General features: G+C 54.9%; 5 protein-coding genes across 5 annotated transcripts; 4 read left to right on the top strand and 1 right to left on the bottom strand.

Annotated features, from left to right (window-relative positions):
- Positions 1–523: 523 nt before the first annotated feature.
- On the top strand, positions 524–1,882 carry AB675_4347 (Sulfite efflux pump SSU1; the record flags this gene model as incomplete). The annotated part of the gene is made up of 2 exons (XM_018144478.1): positions 524–657; positions 709–1,882. The coding sequence occupies 2 exons, from the start codon at positions 524–526 to the stop codon at positions 1,880–1,882; spliced, it is 1,308 nt and encodes a 435-aa protein (XP_017996482.1).
- A 624-nt stretch (positions 1,883–2,506) lies between these two features.
- AB675_4346 (60S ribosomal protein L7) lies at positions 2,507–3,885 on the top strand (the record flags this gene model as incomplete). Its single annotated transcript, XM_018144477.1, has 3 exons — positions 2,507–2,529; positions 2,973–3,084; positions 3,259–3,885. The coding sequence occupies 3 exons, from the start codon at positions 2,507–2,509 to the stop codon at positions 3,883–3,885; spliced, it is 762 nt and encodes a 253-aa protein (XP_017996530.1).
- Positions 3,886–4,282: 397 nt separating this feature from the next.
- Positions 4,283–8,749, top strand: AB675_4345 (DNA polymerase alpha catalytic subunit; the record flags this gene model as incomplete). Its single annotated transcript, XM_018144476.1, has 3 exons — positions 4,283–4,660; positions 4,707–7,718; positions 7,763–8,749. 3 exons carry the CDS (start codon positions 4,283–4,285, stop codon positions 8,747–8,749), a joined length of 4,377 nt encoding a protein of 1,458 aa, XP_017996511.1.
- Positions 8,750–9,114: 365 nt separating this feature from the next.
- Positions 9,115–11,575, top strand: AB675_4344 (putative hydroxymethylpyrimidine/phosphomethylpyrimidine kinase 2; the record flags this gene model as incomplete). The annotated part of the gene is made up of 5 exons (XM_018144475.1): positions 9,115–9,170; positions 9,307–9,515; positions 10,022–10,125; positions 10,204–10,544; positions 10,708–11,575. The coding sequence occupies 5 exons, from the start codon at positions 9,115–9,117 to the stop codon at positions 11,573–11,575; spliced, it is 1,578 nt and encodes a 525-aa protein (XP_017996557.1).
- Positions 11,576–11,648: 73 nt separating this feature from the next.
- AB675_4343 (Vacuolar basic amino acid transporter 1) lies at positions 11,649–13,502 on the bottom strand (the record flags this gene model as incomplete). Its single annotated transcript, XM_018144474.1, has 1 exon — positions 11,649–13,502. One exon carries the CDS (start codon positions 13,500–13,502, stop codon positions 11,649–11,651), a length of 1,854 nt encoding a protein of 617 aa, XP_017996543.1.
- Positions 13,503–14,303: the final 801 nt, after the last annotated feature.

Below are 14,303 nucleotides of genomic sequence, written 5' to 3'. Positions count from 1 at the left end.
GTTGGTACTTGGCAATATCGGCGCGTACGATGGCCGAATGACGACGTTAGTCTACACTGCTATGGCGGAAGCTCCTCCCTAGTCATTGCGTGGCGGTCGCTGAATGCTTGCAAGGTTCTGGTACGAATTGTCCTTGCTGCAACACGATCGCGCACAATTGCCCCGAACCTGGGACAGTGCCCGCGCTTGACTATCTCTATCGCTGACTGATGCCGTCTCCGGGGTAAACTCTGCTGCGTCAGGGCCAGTCCATCGCGCAAGTTGACCGCACCAGCCAGCCTCATCCCTTGTCCAAGCTGGAAGACGAGCGACAGCTTATGACGTCTGATGGCCAGGCTCACGCTCTGACTGATGAATGTTAAGCACCGGTATCTAGGTGAGTATGATGGATATAAGTAAATGGTAAAGTTCGAGATGGTTGTCCACCTTGTGACACAGCAACATCGACACAACGACAACACTGCGATACACTCTCCCAGCTTATGCAGCATCATTTCTTGCTGTGGCAGCTATCCCACTCGACATGGAGCCCCAGCGAGAAGACATCGAGTCCCAGGCCACGAACGGTGCAACCGCAGAGAAAGATGTCAAGCCTGAACCCCAGTCCCTCCCAAGCAGCACCTTCATGCGGGTCTGCCACAACTTCTCCACGGTCTGGTAAGCGATGAACCGCCATTCCCTTGATATGTTCTCACCCATATTGTCTAGGTTCACGGTAGCGATGGACACCGGTGTCCTCAGTGTCGTCCTTCGGCAATTTCCATACCCATCCCACTGGACCCGCGTCTGTAGTGCGATCATGTTCGTCACAACGGTCGTCCTAGCCGCCACCTTCGCCTCGATCTATCTGATCCGGTGGACCAGATTCCGCAAGGACACCTTCAACGCCACCCACCTCGAGGCAGAAGAGATCGCGCTACAAGCCTGCCCAGCCATAACCTGGGCTCTGATCACCATCCAAGTCCAACTCACCTGCGCTCAATCCTGGGGCTATGGCTGCACGATCCTCGCGTACGTCATGTGGTGGATCGGGCTTGTCTGGATCGTGAGCATCTGCGTTACGTTGTACTTGCACCTCATCAAGCACCCCTCCCAGAGCATCATCGACCGATTTCTCCCAACCGCAGTCTTCATCCCTATCGTCGGCATCTTCACACAAGCCAACGCCGCGGGCGTCATCGTCAACGGCGCAATCAACGACACGCGCATGTCCGCCGCCATGGCCGTCCCAATCATCATCGTTGGCTTCATGCTTGTCGGGTTCGGACTCGGTCTCGCTATCGTCATGTACTCGATCTACGCGCATCGACTCATGACCTCCGGCTTCCCCGAAGCACTCAAGATCCCCAGCATGATTCTCACAATCGGACCGTGTGGCCAGTCCGCGTCCGCCCTCCTCAACCTCTCGGCCGCCGCCGTCGCGCACGGCAATTTCGAAAAGTATGCCAAGGGGTTCTTCCTCACCTCTACAGGCGCCGATATCATCCGCATCCAGTGTACGCTCGCAGCTCTCCTCCTCGTCGGCTTCGCCATTTTCTGGATGTGCGTCGACTACTACGCTCTCGTTACCGGTCTGATCCGACGGAAGATCCACCCCAGTCTCTTCTGGTGGAGCAGCATTTTCCCAGTCGGCACTGTCGTCACTGCGCTGTCAGGATTGGGCAAGGACCTGGATTCGCCTGCTTTCAAGATCTGTTCGATCATTCTCTTTGTGTTTTTGTTGTGCATCTATTTCGTAAATTGGGGTTTCACGGTGCCGATGACGTGGAGTGGGAAGTTTCTGGGACTGGAGCCGAGAGTGGACAGACTTGACGATGCGTCAAAATCTGGCCACCACTGGCATAGCTTGCACAAGGGTGCTTTGAGGATGAGAGACGACTGAGGGCGAGTCACCTCAGTCGAGCCCACAGGGTCTCCGAAGCTGCTTGAGAATTGGAAGGTTGAATCTTGAACGCTTGCGGACTTGGAACCACAGAATAACGTACGCTAGAAGATCAGGATGAAGGCGCAACACATGTATAATCAGAGCTGGGAATAACCTAGGAACAAACATAGATCTCATAGCCCGTAATCATAGACTTTAATGCTGCCACATACCACATCTCATCATCTCGCGGATCTGAGAATACAAACGCATCTGCTTGACTCCCTTGAGCTTCTCTTTACAGCTTCCGGACGGCGCATCTGGTTGAAAGGTGTAGTTCCCGCAGTGTGAGCAGATAGGCGAGTCCCTTGACGCTAGTTCTAGCTAAGCAGCCATCGTCGGGTGAGATTCAGGTACTCTCGTGGAAATAGTTGGACAGGAAGTAGAGTGTGGGAGATCAGCAAGGCGGCATGGTCACCCGGTCTTGCGAAAAGCCGCATCGGTCCGAAAACGGTAAGGTCGGTCGACATGCCAAGACTAAGAATTTTGCGCACCTGCGGAATTTCGTGGCCGTCGACTTGCACTCTCGAATCGCAACTCTTTGTGCTCGTCTTCTCACATCGCATAACGACAATCGCCAACATGCCTAAGCCAGTCACCAAGTCGTAAGTACTATTCTCGTTCATGCTGATCGGAGCTGCAGTCAGTCATGGTCCGCACAACTTCGCTGGTATCGAACCAGCTCGATAATCCCGAACGCCTGCCTTGAAGACCTTTACGAAGAGAACCAAGTCGCAGTGCCGGGACGATGAGGTTCGAGATGTCACAATCTTGACCTTGAAATATCTTCTGCGCGTGAGCCCGGACGAGAGTCTGTACAGCTCAGAACAGAAATATTCTCCTGATTCAGTTCGGGGTGTTGTCTGATGAGAACCGCAAGTGCGCAGTGCGATGGAGACATCGTCCTTACCGCCAATGCATCTCACGGATAAAAGTCATTTCGTCGAGTTCAAAAACGTATCTTCCAGTTCGAGAATGCGCCATGTGCTGCAGTTCCGACTCGGCGATAAGCCATCTCCAGTCGGACCATACTGATGCAATTGAACAGTTCTGCTCCCACCAAGGACCAAATCCTGGTGCCGGAAACTCTCTTGAAGAAGAGAAAGGCTCAGGAGAAGGCTCGTGAGCAGCGCAATGCTGCGATCGAGAAGAGAAAGACGGTACGTTTGCACAACTCCCTTCCGATTCTGCATACGGTGATGATATCTACCAACCATGCGGCTAGACTTCGGTCGATGTTGTCGCTTTGTTAACCATCTTTCGGGGCTGAGCATGCATACTTCTCTGGATGCGATCAAACTGTACTGAGATCCATACTGACAATTTGACTGCAGGCCAACAAGGACAAGCGCAAGGCTATCTTCAAGCGTGCCGAGACATACGTCAAGGAATACCGCGATGAGGAACGTGAGAAGATCAGACTCGCTCGCGTAGCACGCCAGAGCGGCAACCTCTACGTCGATGAGCAGCCCAAGCTTGCCTTCGTTATTCGCATTAAGGGTATCAACAAGATCGCACCCAAGCCGCGCAAGATCCTCCAACTCCTCCGTCTCCTCCAGATCAACAACGGCGTCTTCATCAAGCTTACCAAGGCCACCCAAGAGATGTTGACCATTGTCAACCCATACATTGCCTATGGCTACCCCAATCTCAAGTCCGTCCGTGAGCTCATCTACAAGCGTGGATACGGCAAAATCGACAAGCAGCGTATTGCTCTGTCCGACAATCAGCTGATCGAGGACAACCTTGGCAAGTACGGCATTGTCTGCATGGAAGACTTGATCCACGAGGTCTTCACTGTTGGTCCCAACTTCAAGCAAGCCAGCAACTTCCTCTGGCCCTTCAAGCTGTCCAACCCTACTGGTGGTTTCCGTGCACGCAAGTTCAGACATTTCATCGAGGGCGGCGACTTGGGTAACCGGGAGGAGAACATCAACTCTCTCATCAGACAGATGAACTAGGCGCTGTTCTTACTGGTGGTCAAACCTGTGTCGGAGGCCGTAGACATAGGGAATCTAGCATTTACTCGTGGCATACGATGATGAGTTTCAGCCCGGGGAAAAGTTCGCTGCTGTCCCAGATGAGCGATAGCTAGCAACGAAGACAAAATGATATCCAAACGAACAGCCTGAAGTATTGACCATGATAATCGTGATGGAAGCCGTCCTGTGGGTGGGTAGCCGAAGGCTGCCAAGCCCCCAGCCATTTGGCGCGTCGCGAAATCGCGTACCACGCGTGTGAATGTTCTCCAACTCGAAATGCGTTTCACTGTTCCTCAACCTCGTTGCTCTTACTTGCATGCATAGCGTCATGATCTGTATGTAACAAGGGCTCGCTTGAGGCCCATCATCCTGCATCATGTCTCACCGGAGCGCTCTTGCCGCCCTCCGCGCTGCTCGTGCGGGTGGGAAGTCGCGACTCGAGTCGTACCAGGTCGAGGACGCGGGCAACATCTACGACGAAGTCGACGAAGAAGGATACAAGAATGTCGTTCGCAAACGCCTCAATCGAGATGATTTTGTCGTTGACGATACTGGCGAAGGCTATGCCGACGATGGACGCGAAGAGTGGCAGAATGAACGGACGCACTACTCCAGCGACGAGGAAGAAGCACCGTTGAAAGGCAATGCCGCGAAGCGGAAACGCGAAGAGGATCTCGAGAAGGCAGAGAAGACAAACCACAAGATCCAGAACTACTTCAACAGCGGCCCTGTCGCTGCCGCTGCGAAGCCAAAGGTGAGCTACCATGCCGTGTCTGTTATGACCGGACTGATCTCTACAGGTCCAAACATCTGCCGAGGACGAAGCATTCATGGCAGATCTGCTCGGTGAGGTCGATGTCAATGTTGCGCCTGCACGCTCGTACAACAAGAGAACTATCAAGTCCGAATCACGTCGAAAAGTTCGCGTTCTCTCGCCACCTCCCACAGACCACCGCAACAAGTCAGGCAAATACGTTCCACCTGTCACAGAACTGGTCGACACACCTCCTCCGCAGTCTGCCATGGATGATGACAACATGATGCTTGATGACGACGACGACTACAACATCACCAGCGATCCCCCACTCCCGTCATCGCCCATAGCAAAGGCTGTCGAACGAAAAGCCAGGGTACAGATCAAAGAGGAGGAGCCTGAGGAAGACGAGCTCATGGATGTTGCACCGGCTGTGGCCCACGAGGGTACCGTGTCCAAGTCTGTCAACATGAAAGGCAGCAGACCTCCGCCCAAAATCAAGCAGCAATTAGCCTCTCCTCAGAGCTCCTCTCCACCTCAGCCCGCAGCATCAGATGTTGACGCGTCGACCTGGACCAATGTGACCAACAAGCTTGCTGTGGCCAGCAGTCCTGCCTCCGGCACTGTGCAATTTGGAAAGATGAAGGCGTCTGAAGCTGTTGAAGACGACGGAAGTCTGCGATTCTACTGGCTCGACTACAGCGATGTCAACGGCAGTCTATGCCTGTTCGGAAAAGTCAAGCACAAGACCACCGGCCAGTATCAGAGTGCCTTTGTCAAAGTGGACAACATCTTACGCAAGCTCTACTTCCTCCCACGAGCCAACAAGTACCGAAATGGACGTCAGACAGATGACGAGGTTGGTATGGAGGATGTGTACGAAGAAGTCGACACACTCATGTCCAGAATGAAGGTCGCTACTCGCAAAGTCAAGCCCTGCACGCGCAAGTACGCTTTCGAGCTGCCGGATGTGCCCAAGGAGACCGATTATCTAAAGCTGCTCTATCCATATGACAAGAGTCCACTGCCAATGGACCAGTCTGGCGAGACTTATTCGCGAGTCTTTGGTACGAATACATCCATATTCGAGCAGTTCGTCATGTGGAAGAACATCATGGGTCCCTGCTGGCTCAAGATCGACGATGCAGACTTCACCTCAGTCAACAACTCGTCCTGGTGCAAGCTCGAATGTTCAGCAGCTAATCCGGCGAATATCTCGGTCGTCCCTGACACCGAGCAGCTCGAGACGCCCCGGCTGACTCTCATGTCGTTGTCTTTCCGCACACAGATGAATGTCAAGGAGAACAAGCAAGAGCTGCTGATCGCCAGCGCCAGAGTCTACGAGAATGTCTCGTTAACAGACACAACTCCACCCGAGAAGATGCCGTCTCGCACTTTCACGGTCATGCGACCTCTCGACGGCAAATATCCCCTCGGCTTCGAGACCAGGGCAACCGAATCCATGGCGAAGAAGAATGCTGGCACCTTCATGCTCGAAAAGAGTGAGCAATTCTTGCTCAGCAAGTTCCTTGCTTTGTTCGAGAGGGTTGATCCTGACGTCCTGATGGGCCACCAACTGCAAGAAGTCGACTACAGCATTTTCCTGAGCAGACTTCGGGAGAAGAAGACGCCAGGTTGGTCCCGTATCGGTCGGCTGAAGCGCTCAGAGTGGCCGAAGACTTTCGGCAGGAGTGGCTCGTCTTTCTTTGCTGAACGTCAGCTTGTCTCTGGTCGACTGATGTGTGACCTTGCCAATGACATGGGCAAGTCATTGATGATGAAGTGTCAACAGTGGAGCTTGACTGAGATGTGTGAGCTCTATCTGGGTCCGAGCAACCCTCGCAGAGAGCTAGACAACGACGCCGCACTAAAGTCATGGGCAAATACGAAAGACGGGCTGATGAACTATGTCGGCCATTGTGAAGCTGACACCTTCTTCATTGCAGCTCTTGCGATCAAATTGCAGATGCTTCCACTTACGAAAGTGCTGACAGAACTTGCTGGAAACTCATGGGCACGGACATTGACTGGTACACGAGCCGAGCGAAATGAGTACATTCTGCTTCACGAGTTCCATCGGAACAAGTACATCTGCCCCGACAAGGTCTACGGCAAGGGTCGTGCCAAGGTCGAGGAAGAGAACGACGACGAAGACAGCGCAGATACCAAGAAGAAGGACAAATACAAGGGCGGTCTTGTGTTTGAGCCTGAGAAAGGTCTGTACGACAAATTCGTGCTTGTCATGGACTTCAACAGTCTGTATCCCAGCATCATTCAGGAGTTCAACATTTGCTTCACAACGGTGGATCGAACGACATCTTCGGAAAACGATCACGAGGAGAAAGTTCCGGAAGTGCCGCAAGATCAGGCTCTTGGTATCCTGCCCAAGCTCATTGCGACCTTGGTCACTCGACGACGAGAAGTGAAGAAGTTGATGAAGGACAAGAATGCCACCCCTGAACAGCTTGCTTTGTGGGACACGAAACAGATGGCTCTGAAGCTGACAGCCAACTCCATGTACGGTTGTTTGGGTTACACACAGTCGCGATTCTATGCTCGACCACTAGCTATGCTTACGACCTTCAAGGGACGAGAGATTCTCCGAAGCACGAAAGAGTTGGTTGAGGAGAATCAGCTCCAGGTCATTTACGGGGATACCGACTCGGTCATGATCAACAGCAATGCAGACAGCATCTCTGATGCACTCAAAGTCGGCAATGAGATCAAGAAGATGGTCAATGAGCGATACAGATTACTCGAAATCGATATCGACAACATCTTCCGCCGATTACTCCTCCATGCCAAGAAGAAGTACGCCGCCATCAATCTTGCTGAAGTGGACGGCAAGTACGTCGACAAGCTCGAAGTCAAAGGTCTGGATATGCGACGACGTGAGTACTGTGCTCTGTCGAAAGAGGCGTCGCAGCACTTGCTCAATGAGATCTTGTCTGGCGAGGATCCGGAGACTGCGCTCGAGAAGATTCACCAGTACTTGCGGGAACTCTCTGAGAAGATGCGTGAGGGTCAGATTCCGGCACAGAAGTACATCATCTATACAGTAAGTCGGCTTCAGCCATGTCCTGATCAAGCTAACAACGACAGAAACTTGGGAAGAACCCGAAAGACTACCCGAATGCCGACTCAATGCCTCAGGTTCAAGTCGCATTGCGAGAGATTGCGCGAGGCAAGAACATTCGCGTCAACGATGTCATGTCTTATATCGTGACCACTGGCAACGATGAGACGAAGTCTTACCCGGCGCCAAAACGCTCATACACGCCGCAAGATGTCCTGAAGAAGGACTCTGGTCTCACACCCGACATCGAGTATTACCTGTACAAGCAGATCATGCCGCCCATCGAGCGTCTCTGTGCGCCTCTGCCTGGTACAGACTCGGTGCGACTGGCGGAATGCCTTGGTCTTGACACTCGAAAATATGCAACCAACGCGTCTTCGAATTCGACCAAACAGAACGCCGAGATCTTCCCTCTCGAATCTCAGATTCCCGACAGCATCCGCTTCAAGGACGCCGCCCGCTTCACCATTCGTTGCCGAAACTGCCAGACAATATCCACCTTCGAGGGCCTCTGCGAGTCCGCAGCCATGTGCACACCTACCGGCCTCCAATGCACCAACACCGACTGCAACACAACATTCACCAAGATGTCCATCGTCCTCCAACTGGAATCCCAAATTCGCGTCCAAACCTCCCAATACTACGAAAGCTGGCTACGTTGCGACGACGAATCGTGCGGCAACCGCACGCGCTCCATGTCCGTGTACGGCCACCGCTGTTTGGGGCCAGCGGGCAAAGCAGAGGGTTGCCAGGGCAGGATGTCGTACGAGTACAGCGAGAAGCAGCTGTACAATCAGCTGTTGTACTATGCAAGTTTGTGGGATGGGGAGAAGGCGAAGGCTAAAAGTAAGACCGTCAAGGAATTCGAAGGGGTTAGTGCGAGGGTGGCCGTGTTGGCGGAAACGAACAAAGAAATGTTGGGATCGATGAAAGCGGTGGTTGATGCGTATCTGAAGAAGTGTGGACGGCAGTGGGTTGAGATGGATGGGTTGTTTGGATTTGCATTGAAGTGAAACCGGCTGTGACAGGCCAAAATCTTGCATCGAACGACGACGGCACTACGTGTGCCCGAGGAGTCCCTCTAGGACACGCCAGGATAGTGGAAAGACTGGCGTTGATGGCGCGGTGGTCAGGATATGCTTCTGGTTTTAGCCGCGTATACAAAAATGATGATCCGATGACGTCGAGGCCTCTTATTGGCGATTTCCTATTCTGGCTGTGGTCTTCACAACGAACTACATCTGGTCTCCAAGACGAGCTTGCAAAATCTCTAGCACTCTCTTGATCTTGCGCCGAAGTGCATTGCTTCGACGTCATCTCAGGGACAGGCACTTCGAAGGACAGGGCATCTGGTCGTGCGGTCGGCGATCAAGGAAAGATGGCAGCGACGCCAAAAGTCCTCGTCATCGCCGGATCGGACAGTTCGGGCGGCGCGTAAGTCACGTCCCCTTTCTTTCAAGGACCTGAGCCATGTCCCAGACGTGGGATTATCTGGTGCACTGACCAATGTAATTTTTCTATCCCCATTGACACACCACTGACACTCATCTCGGTGTCGCTTGCGGAACAGCGGATTAGAAGCAGACCAAAGAACCCTAGCAGCCCACCAAGTCTACGCCTTCACAGCCACCACGGCCCTCACAGCCCAGAACACCAATGGTGTCAGGGATGTGTTCGTGACGCCGCCGGAATTTGTGGAGAAGCAGATAAGGGCTGTCTTGGAGGATGGGTTTCTGGAGCAAGAGGATCATGGGGGCTGCGGGGGCGTTGTTAAGATCGGTAAGTGCGAGACCAAGGCTAGTTAATGGCGGACTTCTCCTGAGAGCCATGCGGTGGGCGTGCAGAGTCCGAGACAGTCGCACCGCGAGGACCCGCAAGGCTTGAGTCAGGGATCACTGGACAGTAGAAGGCACATGACTGGGGACGGTGGGGAGGTGGTGGCCCGTAAGGGCCACCGCCTTCCCACCGCCCTACGCGAGCGTAGCGAGCACTATGCTGAGGCCGTGAGGCCGGAAGCAGCGCCGCAGGCGAATAGGGAGGGGAAAGCGGGGCCGAACTGTGCGCTGCAGGCGACGACGGCAGGGAGGCGTGGTGGGTGGAAGGAGTTCAAGGTCTGCAGTGGCATTGAGTCGCGACCGCTAAAAGCGATGGCACAAACTCAAGGTCATGGAGGGACATCAGGGCGAGCGGTTTATGAGGCCTGGTCCCGAAGAGGGAACTTGTTCCGCGGGCATGCCGTGACGGTTTGGGAGTGAGACAACTGAAGCTGACCTTAGTCTCCACAGGAATGCTAGCATCTACAGACACCATCACGAGCGTTGCCAAGGTGCTGGACGAGTTCGAGGACGGCCATGGTCCCGGGCTGAGAATCAAGATTGTGCTTGATCCGGTGAGCATCCTCCCATGGCTGAGCACATGAGCATCTGCGTCTCGAGTGACAATATGGCCATGCTGACTGTTCATTTAGGTCATGGTCTCAACGTCCGGTCATCAACTCCTCCCAGGTGACGCAGTTTCCAACCTCCGACGAAGACTTCTTCCTGTCACATACATCCTCACACCTAACATTCCAGAGGCACTGCTACTACTCCGAGATGCACATCCAGACCAGCAGTTCCGCTCGCCCACCAATCTTGACGACCTGAAAGAGCTGGCCAGGGCTGTTCGGGCACTGGGTCCTCAACACGTACTGCTCAAAGGCGGCCACATGCCTCTGAACAAGGCATACGAGAAAGCGAAGACCGACGATGAGAAAGCAGTCACGGTTGACATCCTCTACCCAGCAAAGTACAGCCACAACGGCGACACGTTTCCATTCGAAATCATCGAATCTCCTTTCCTCCACTCTCCCAACACGCACGGCACAGGCTGCACTCTGGCATCCGCCCTCGCAGCCCAGCTCGCCATCCATGAGCGCGACACAGAATATTCCGGACAGACCACCCCTCCACTTGCCGATCTCACCCGCAAGGCCATCAATTACGTCTCCCACGCAATCCGCCTATCCTCCTACCCCAACTTCTCAATCTCCCACACCGGCGCCCACGGCCCCGTCAACCACTTCCACAGCCTCGGCGTCGCCGCCTTCCCACCCCTGCCCTCCAACGTTCACCAAACCCACAACCCTCTCCTCAGCAGGCCCCTTCGAAACCTACCTCCTCTCCCACCCCTCCATCACCCCACTCTGGCGCAAATTCACCCAAACGCACCCCTTCACCACCGCCCTCGCCACCAATACCCTCCCCCTCACCACCTTCAAACACTACCTCATCCAAGACTACCTCTACCTAACCCACTTCGCCCGCACCTACGCCCTCGCGGCCTACAAAGCCAAATCCATCACCTCCATCACCGCCAACGCCGCCATAATCCAGCACATCCACACCGAAATGTCGCTGCATTTGTCCTACTGCGCTGAGGAGTTTGGGATTAGTAGGGAGGAGATCGAGGGGACGAGGGAGAGTAGTGCGTGTCAGGCTTATGCGAGGTATATTCTTGACGTGGGCGCCGCAGGCGACCTTCTTACCTTATATACGGCGTTGGCGCCGTGTTTGTTGGGGTATCATGCTGTTGCGCAAAGGTTGTATGCTGATGCGAAGAGTGTGAGGGAGGGGAATAGATATTGGAAGTGGGTGGAGAACTATGTCGCGGGGGACTACACAGAGGCGGTCGGCCGCGGGCGAGCAGTACTAGAGGAAGAAGCAAGGAGGTGCGGGGCGGCCTTTGCGGCCGGGAAGGGTGGGAAGTTGGATGAGCTGGTCGAGGTCTTCCGCGAGGCGACAAGGTTGGAGATTGGGTTTTGGGAGGAAGGGGCGCATTTGCCTGAGGAGGAACCTTGAGCTAGGGGAAGGCGCGAGCCGAGCAGAACGAGCGATGGGGTTCCATGAGGGCAGTATGTCGTCGTGTACGTGGTCACGACCTGGGCCTCGCTGCTCCGCTGTCCGTAGAAGCAGCGCCTCCAATTTGGCCATTTCCAAGTAGCTGCTGCTCCTCCTCTTCCCCGTCTCCCTTCATATCTTCCTCCGCCTCCTGCCCCTGCGCACCCCTCCATCCAGTGCCAGCCTGGACCGCCGCCATGACCAATGCAATAACGCTGCCCCACATGAACATCGTGCGAAATGCATCGATATACCCTTGCAGCGCCACCTCGAACAGCACCCTCCCTTCCCTCGGCGTCACGTCCCCGTCTCCCCCTCTCAGTAATTTATACACCAGGTTCGGACTCCCAATCAGGCGCCCGATCAGTTCCCGTTTCCGTTCCTTAGTCCAGTCGTTGCCTAGAATCGGCTGTATCTGGTCAAAGCCTTGCCGAAGACTAGCACTGAGAGTACGCAGGAAAATGCCTCCGGCAATCGCACTCCCAAAACTCCCCGCCAGCGACCTCAGCATAGCAATGAACGGGATCACAACCACATGCGCCTCCGCCGGCGTCAAGAACAGCACGTGCGCCAATGTATAGTTCAGCAGCACACCCGCACAGAACCCATTGAAGAAGCTCGTCGGCAGGTAACTTGTGCTCAACGAGCTATCCGTCGTCGATAAGCGGGAGAGCGTGAACTGCGTCGCCGCGAATAGGACGAATGTGATCAAGCTGGGGAGGTAGTAGGACTTATTGGAGCGGATGTGCAGCCACCCAACCACGATTCCGCCAGCGGCGAACCCGACGTCGGTGGGGATGAGCAGAACGCCGGCTTTTGCGGGTGCGAAGTCCCGGACCGCGATGCCGTAGAGGGGCGTGTAGAAGAGGACGCTCCAGCGAGCGGCCATTAGTCCTACTGTGGCGAGACCAGTGAGGAGGTTGCCGCGGTGGCGGAGGACGGAGGGCGGGATGATGGGTTCGGCGGCCCAGTAGGCTTCGACTGCGACGAACAAGCTGAGATCCAGGACGGCGAGGATAATTGGCGTGGGTGTGACGTGTGGCGAGGAGAGGGCGTACAGCAGTAGACAAACACCAGAGATTAGCGTCAGAATCCCAAAATAGTCCAGCCTGGCCAGCCCCTCCCTCACACTCGACTTCTCCCCACCAGACCCATCACCATCGGCACCCTTCAAACCCCCCTCATCCGCCCTCGGAATACTCAAAAACGCCACACCCGCCGCACCAAGACAGATAGGAACCTGCACCCAGAACACCGCCCTCCAACCCGCAACGGGCTCCAACAATCCAGCAAAGATCGCCCCACACGCCACCCCGCTCGTGAACGCCGTATTGATGCACCCAAAGAACACGCCCCGGTTCTTCCGGTCTGTTAGTTCCGTCACCAGTAGGAACGCCACCGGCGTAACCGCCGCTGCGCCGATCCCACAGACCACCCTCCCGAAGATGAACATCCCGAAGGATTGGCTTAAGCTGATGATGAGCAGCCCAACGCACTGCACGAGGATACTCCCCAATACGTAGACCCTGGCAGTGAAGATCTGCGAAAGGCGGCCGGCAAGGGGCATGACGGCGGTGACGGCGATGAGGTAGGCGGAGGTGTACCAGGAGACCCAAGATGGGAGGGCGGGGAGGGAGGCGGTGACGGCGGATTGGATTGTTGTCATGAGGGTGACGTTGCAGGGGATGATGAAGATTAGGGTGAACATTGAGAGGCAGATTGCGAGGCTGCGCAAACGGGAGAGGCGGATTGTCGGGGAGGTCGTGGTGCTGGTTGTGCTGAGGTCGGAGGATGTGATTGAGTTGGCACGCCGGCGGTGTTGTTGGGTTTGGTTGGCGAGGAGTGGTTGCTCTTCGGCAGCGCCATCGTGCCGGTCGTGGGGAGCCATGGCGGCGGCGGCTCCCTCGGTCGAGAGACAGAATCGTCTAGTCTGTCTTCTGAGTTGTTAGTGTATGGTCACAGCGAAGACACAGAAGCACAGCCATGGTAGCAGCTGATGAAGAGAGTCAGATACCCAAGGTGAGCGGAAGCATATTCCGAGTAGTGCTGATCGAGCGACGTTGGTTTAGAAAAGGCACTGGTGCTCTTGCTCGCGACCGTAAGATTATCTTCGGCTTCACGACTACGCTCAAATCCTACCTGAGAGCCTCTCTGGAATCGCTCTACTGTACTCAAGGCAAGAGAGGCGGTAACATAGCAAGAGACCAGCTCATTTTGAATGGTTTTTGGGACTTATGAAGGTACATGTGCCGACTAGCCTGAAGAGCACCCTGGTATAAGAGCATCTCAGTGGTCTGGCTCGAAAGGCGCCTTCTTTGAACCTCTGCATGGCAGCGACGGGCTGCAATGGCCAACTTCTCGGCCGGCCCAACGCACACATGACTCTGTCTTCCATGCGCGCAATGACCCCACAAGGCAACAACCTCCATCTCCAGCCACGAGTTCCAGCACCATCGCCAGCTTCAATCTTCCACTTACAGACAACTGCATCCCCTGCCCACGCAACCTTTGCAGTCATCATGAAACTTGCAACGTTCATCGTGCTCTCGTCGTGCTCTAAGCGCTGCGCGATGGCGCTGGTCATCGGGCCAGATCTGGAGGTGCTCCTTTGGGCCGTGCTGGCTCTTATGCAGCTGAATGGGTTCGCTTTTGGGAGAAATTATGGCTAAGCCATAGATAATCTTTGATT

Source organism: Cyphellophora attinorum (genome assembly GCF_001299255.1).
Source record: "Cyphellophora attinorum strain CBS 131958 chromosome Unknown Contig30, whole genome shotgun sequence".
NCBI classification, from domain to species: domain Eukaryota; kingdom Fungi; phylum Ascomycota; class Eurotiomycetes; order Chaetothyriales; family Cyphellophoraceae; genus Cyphellophora; species Cyphellophora attinorum.
Note: the sequence above shows the minus strand (reverse complement) of the source record. Positions and strands in the feature narration are given on the sequence as shown.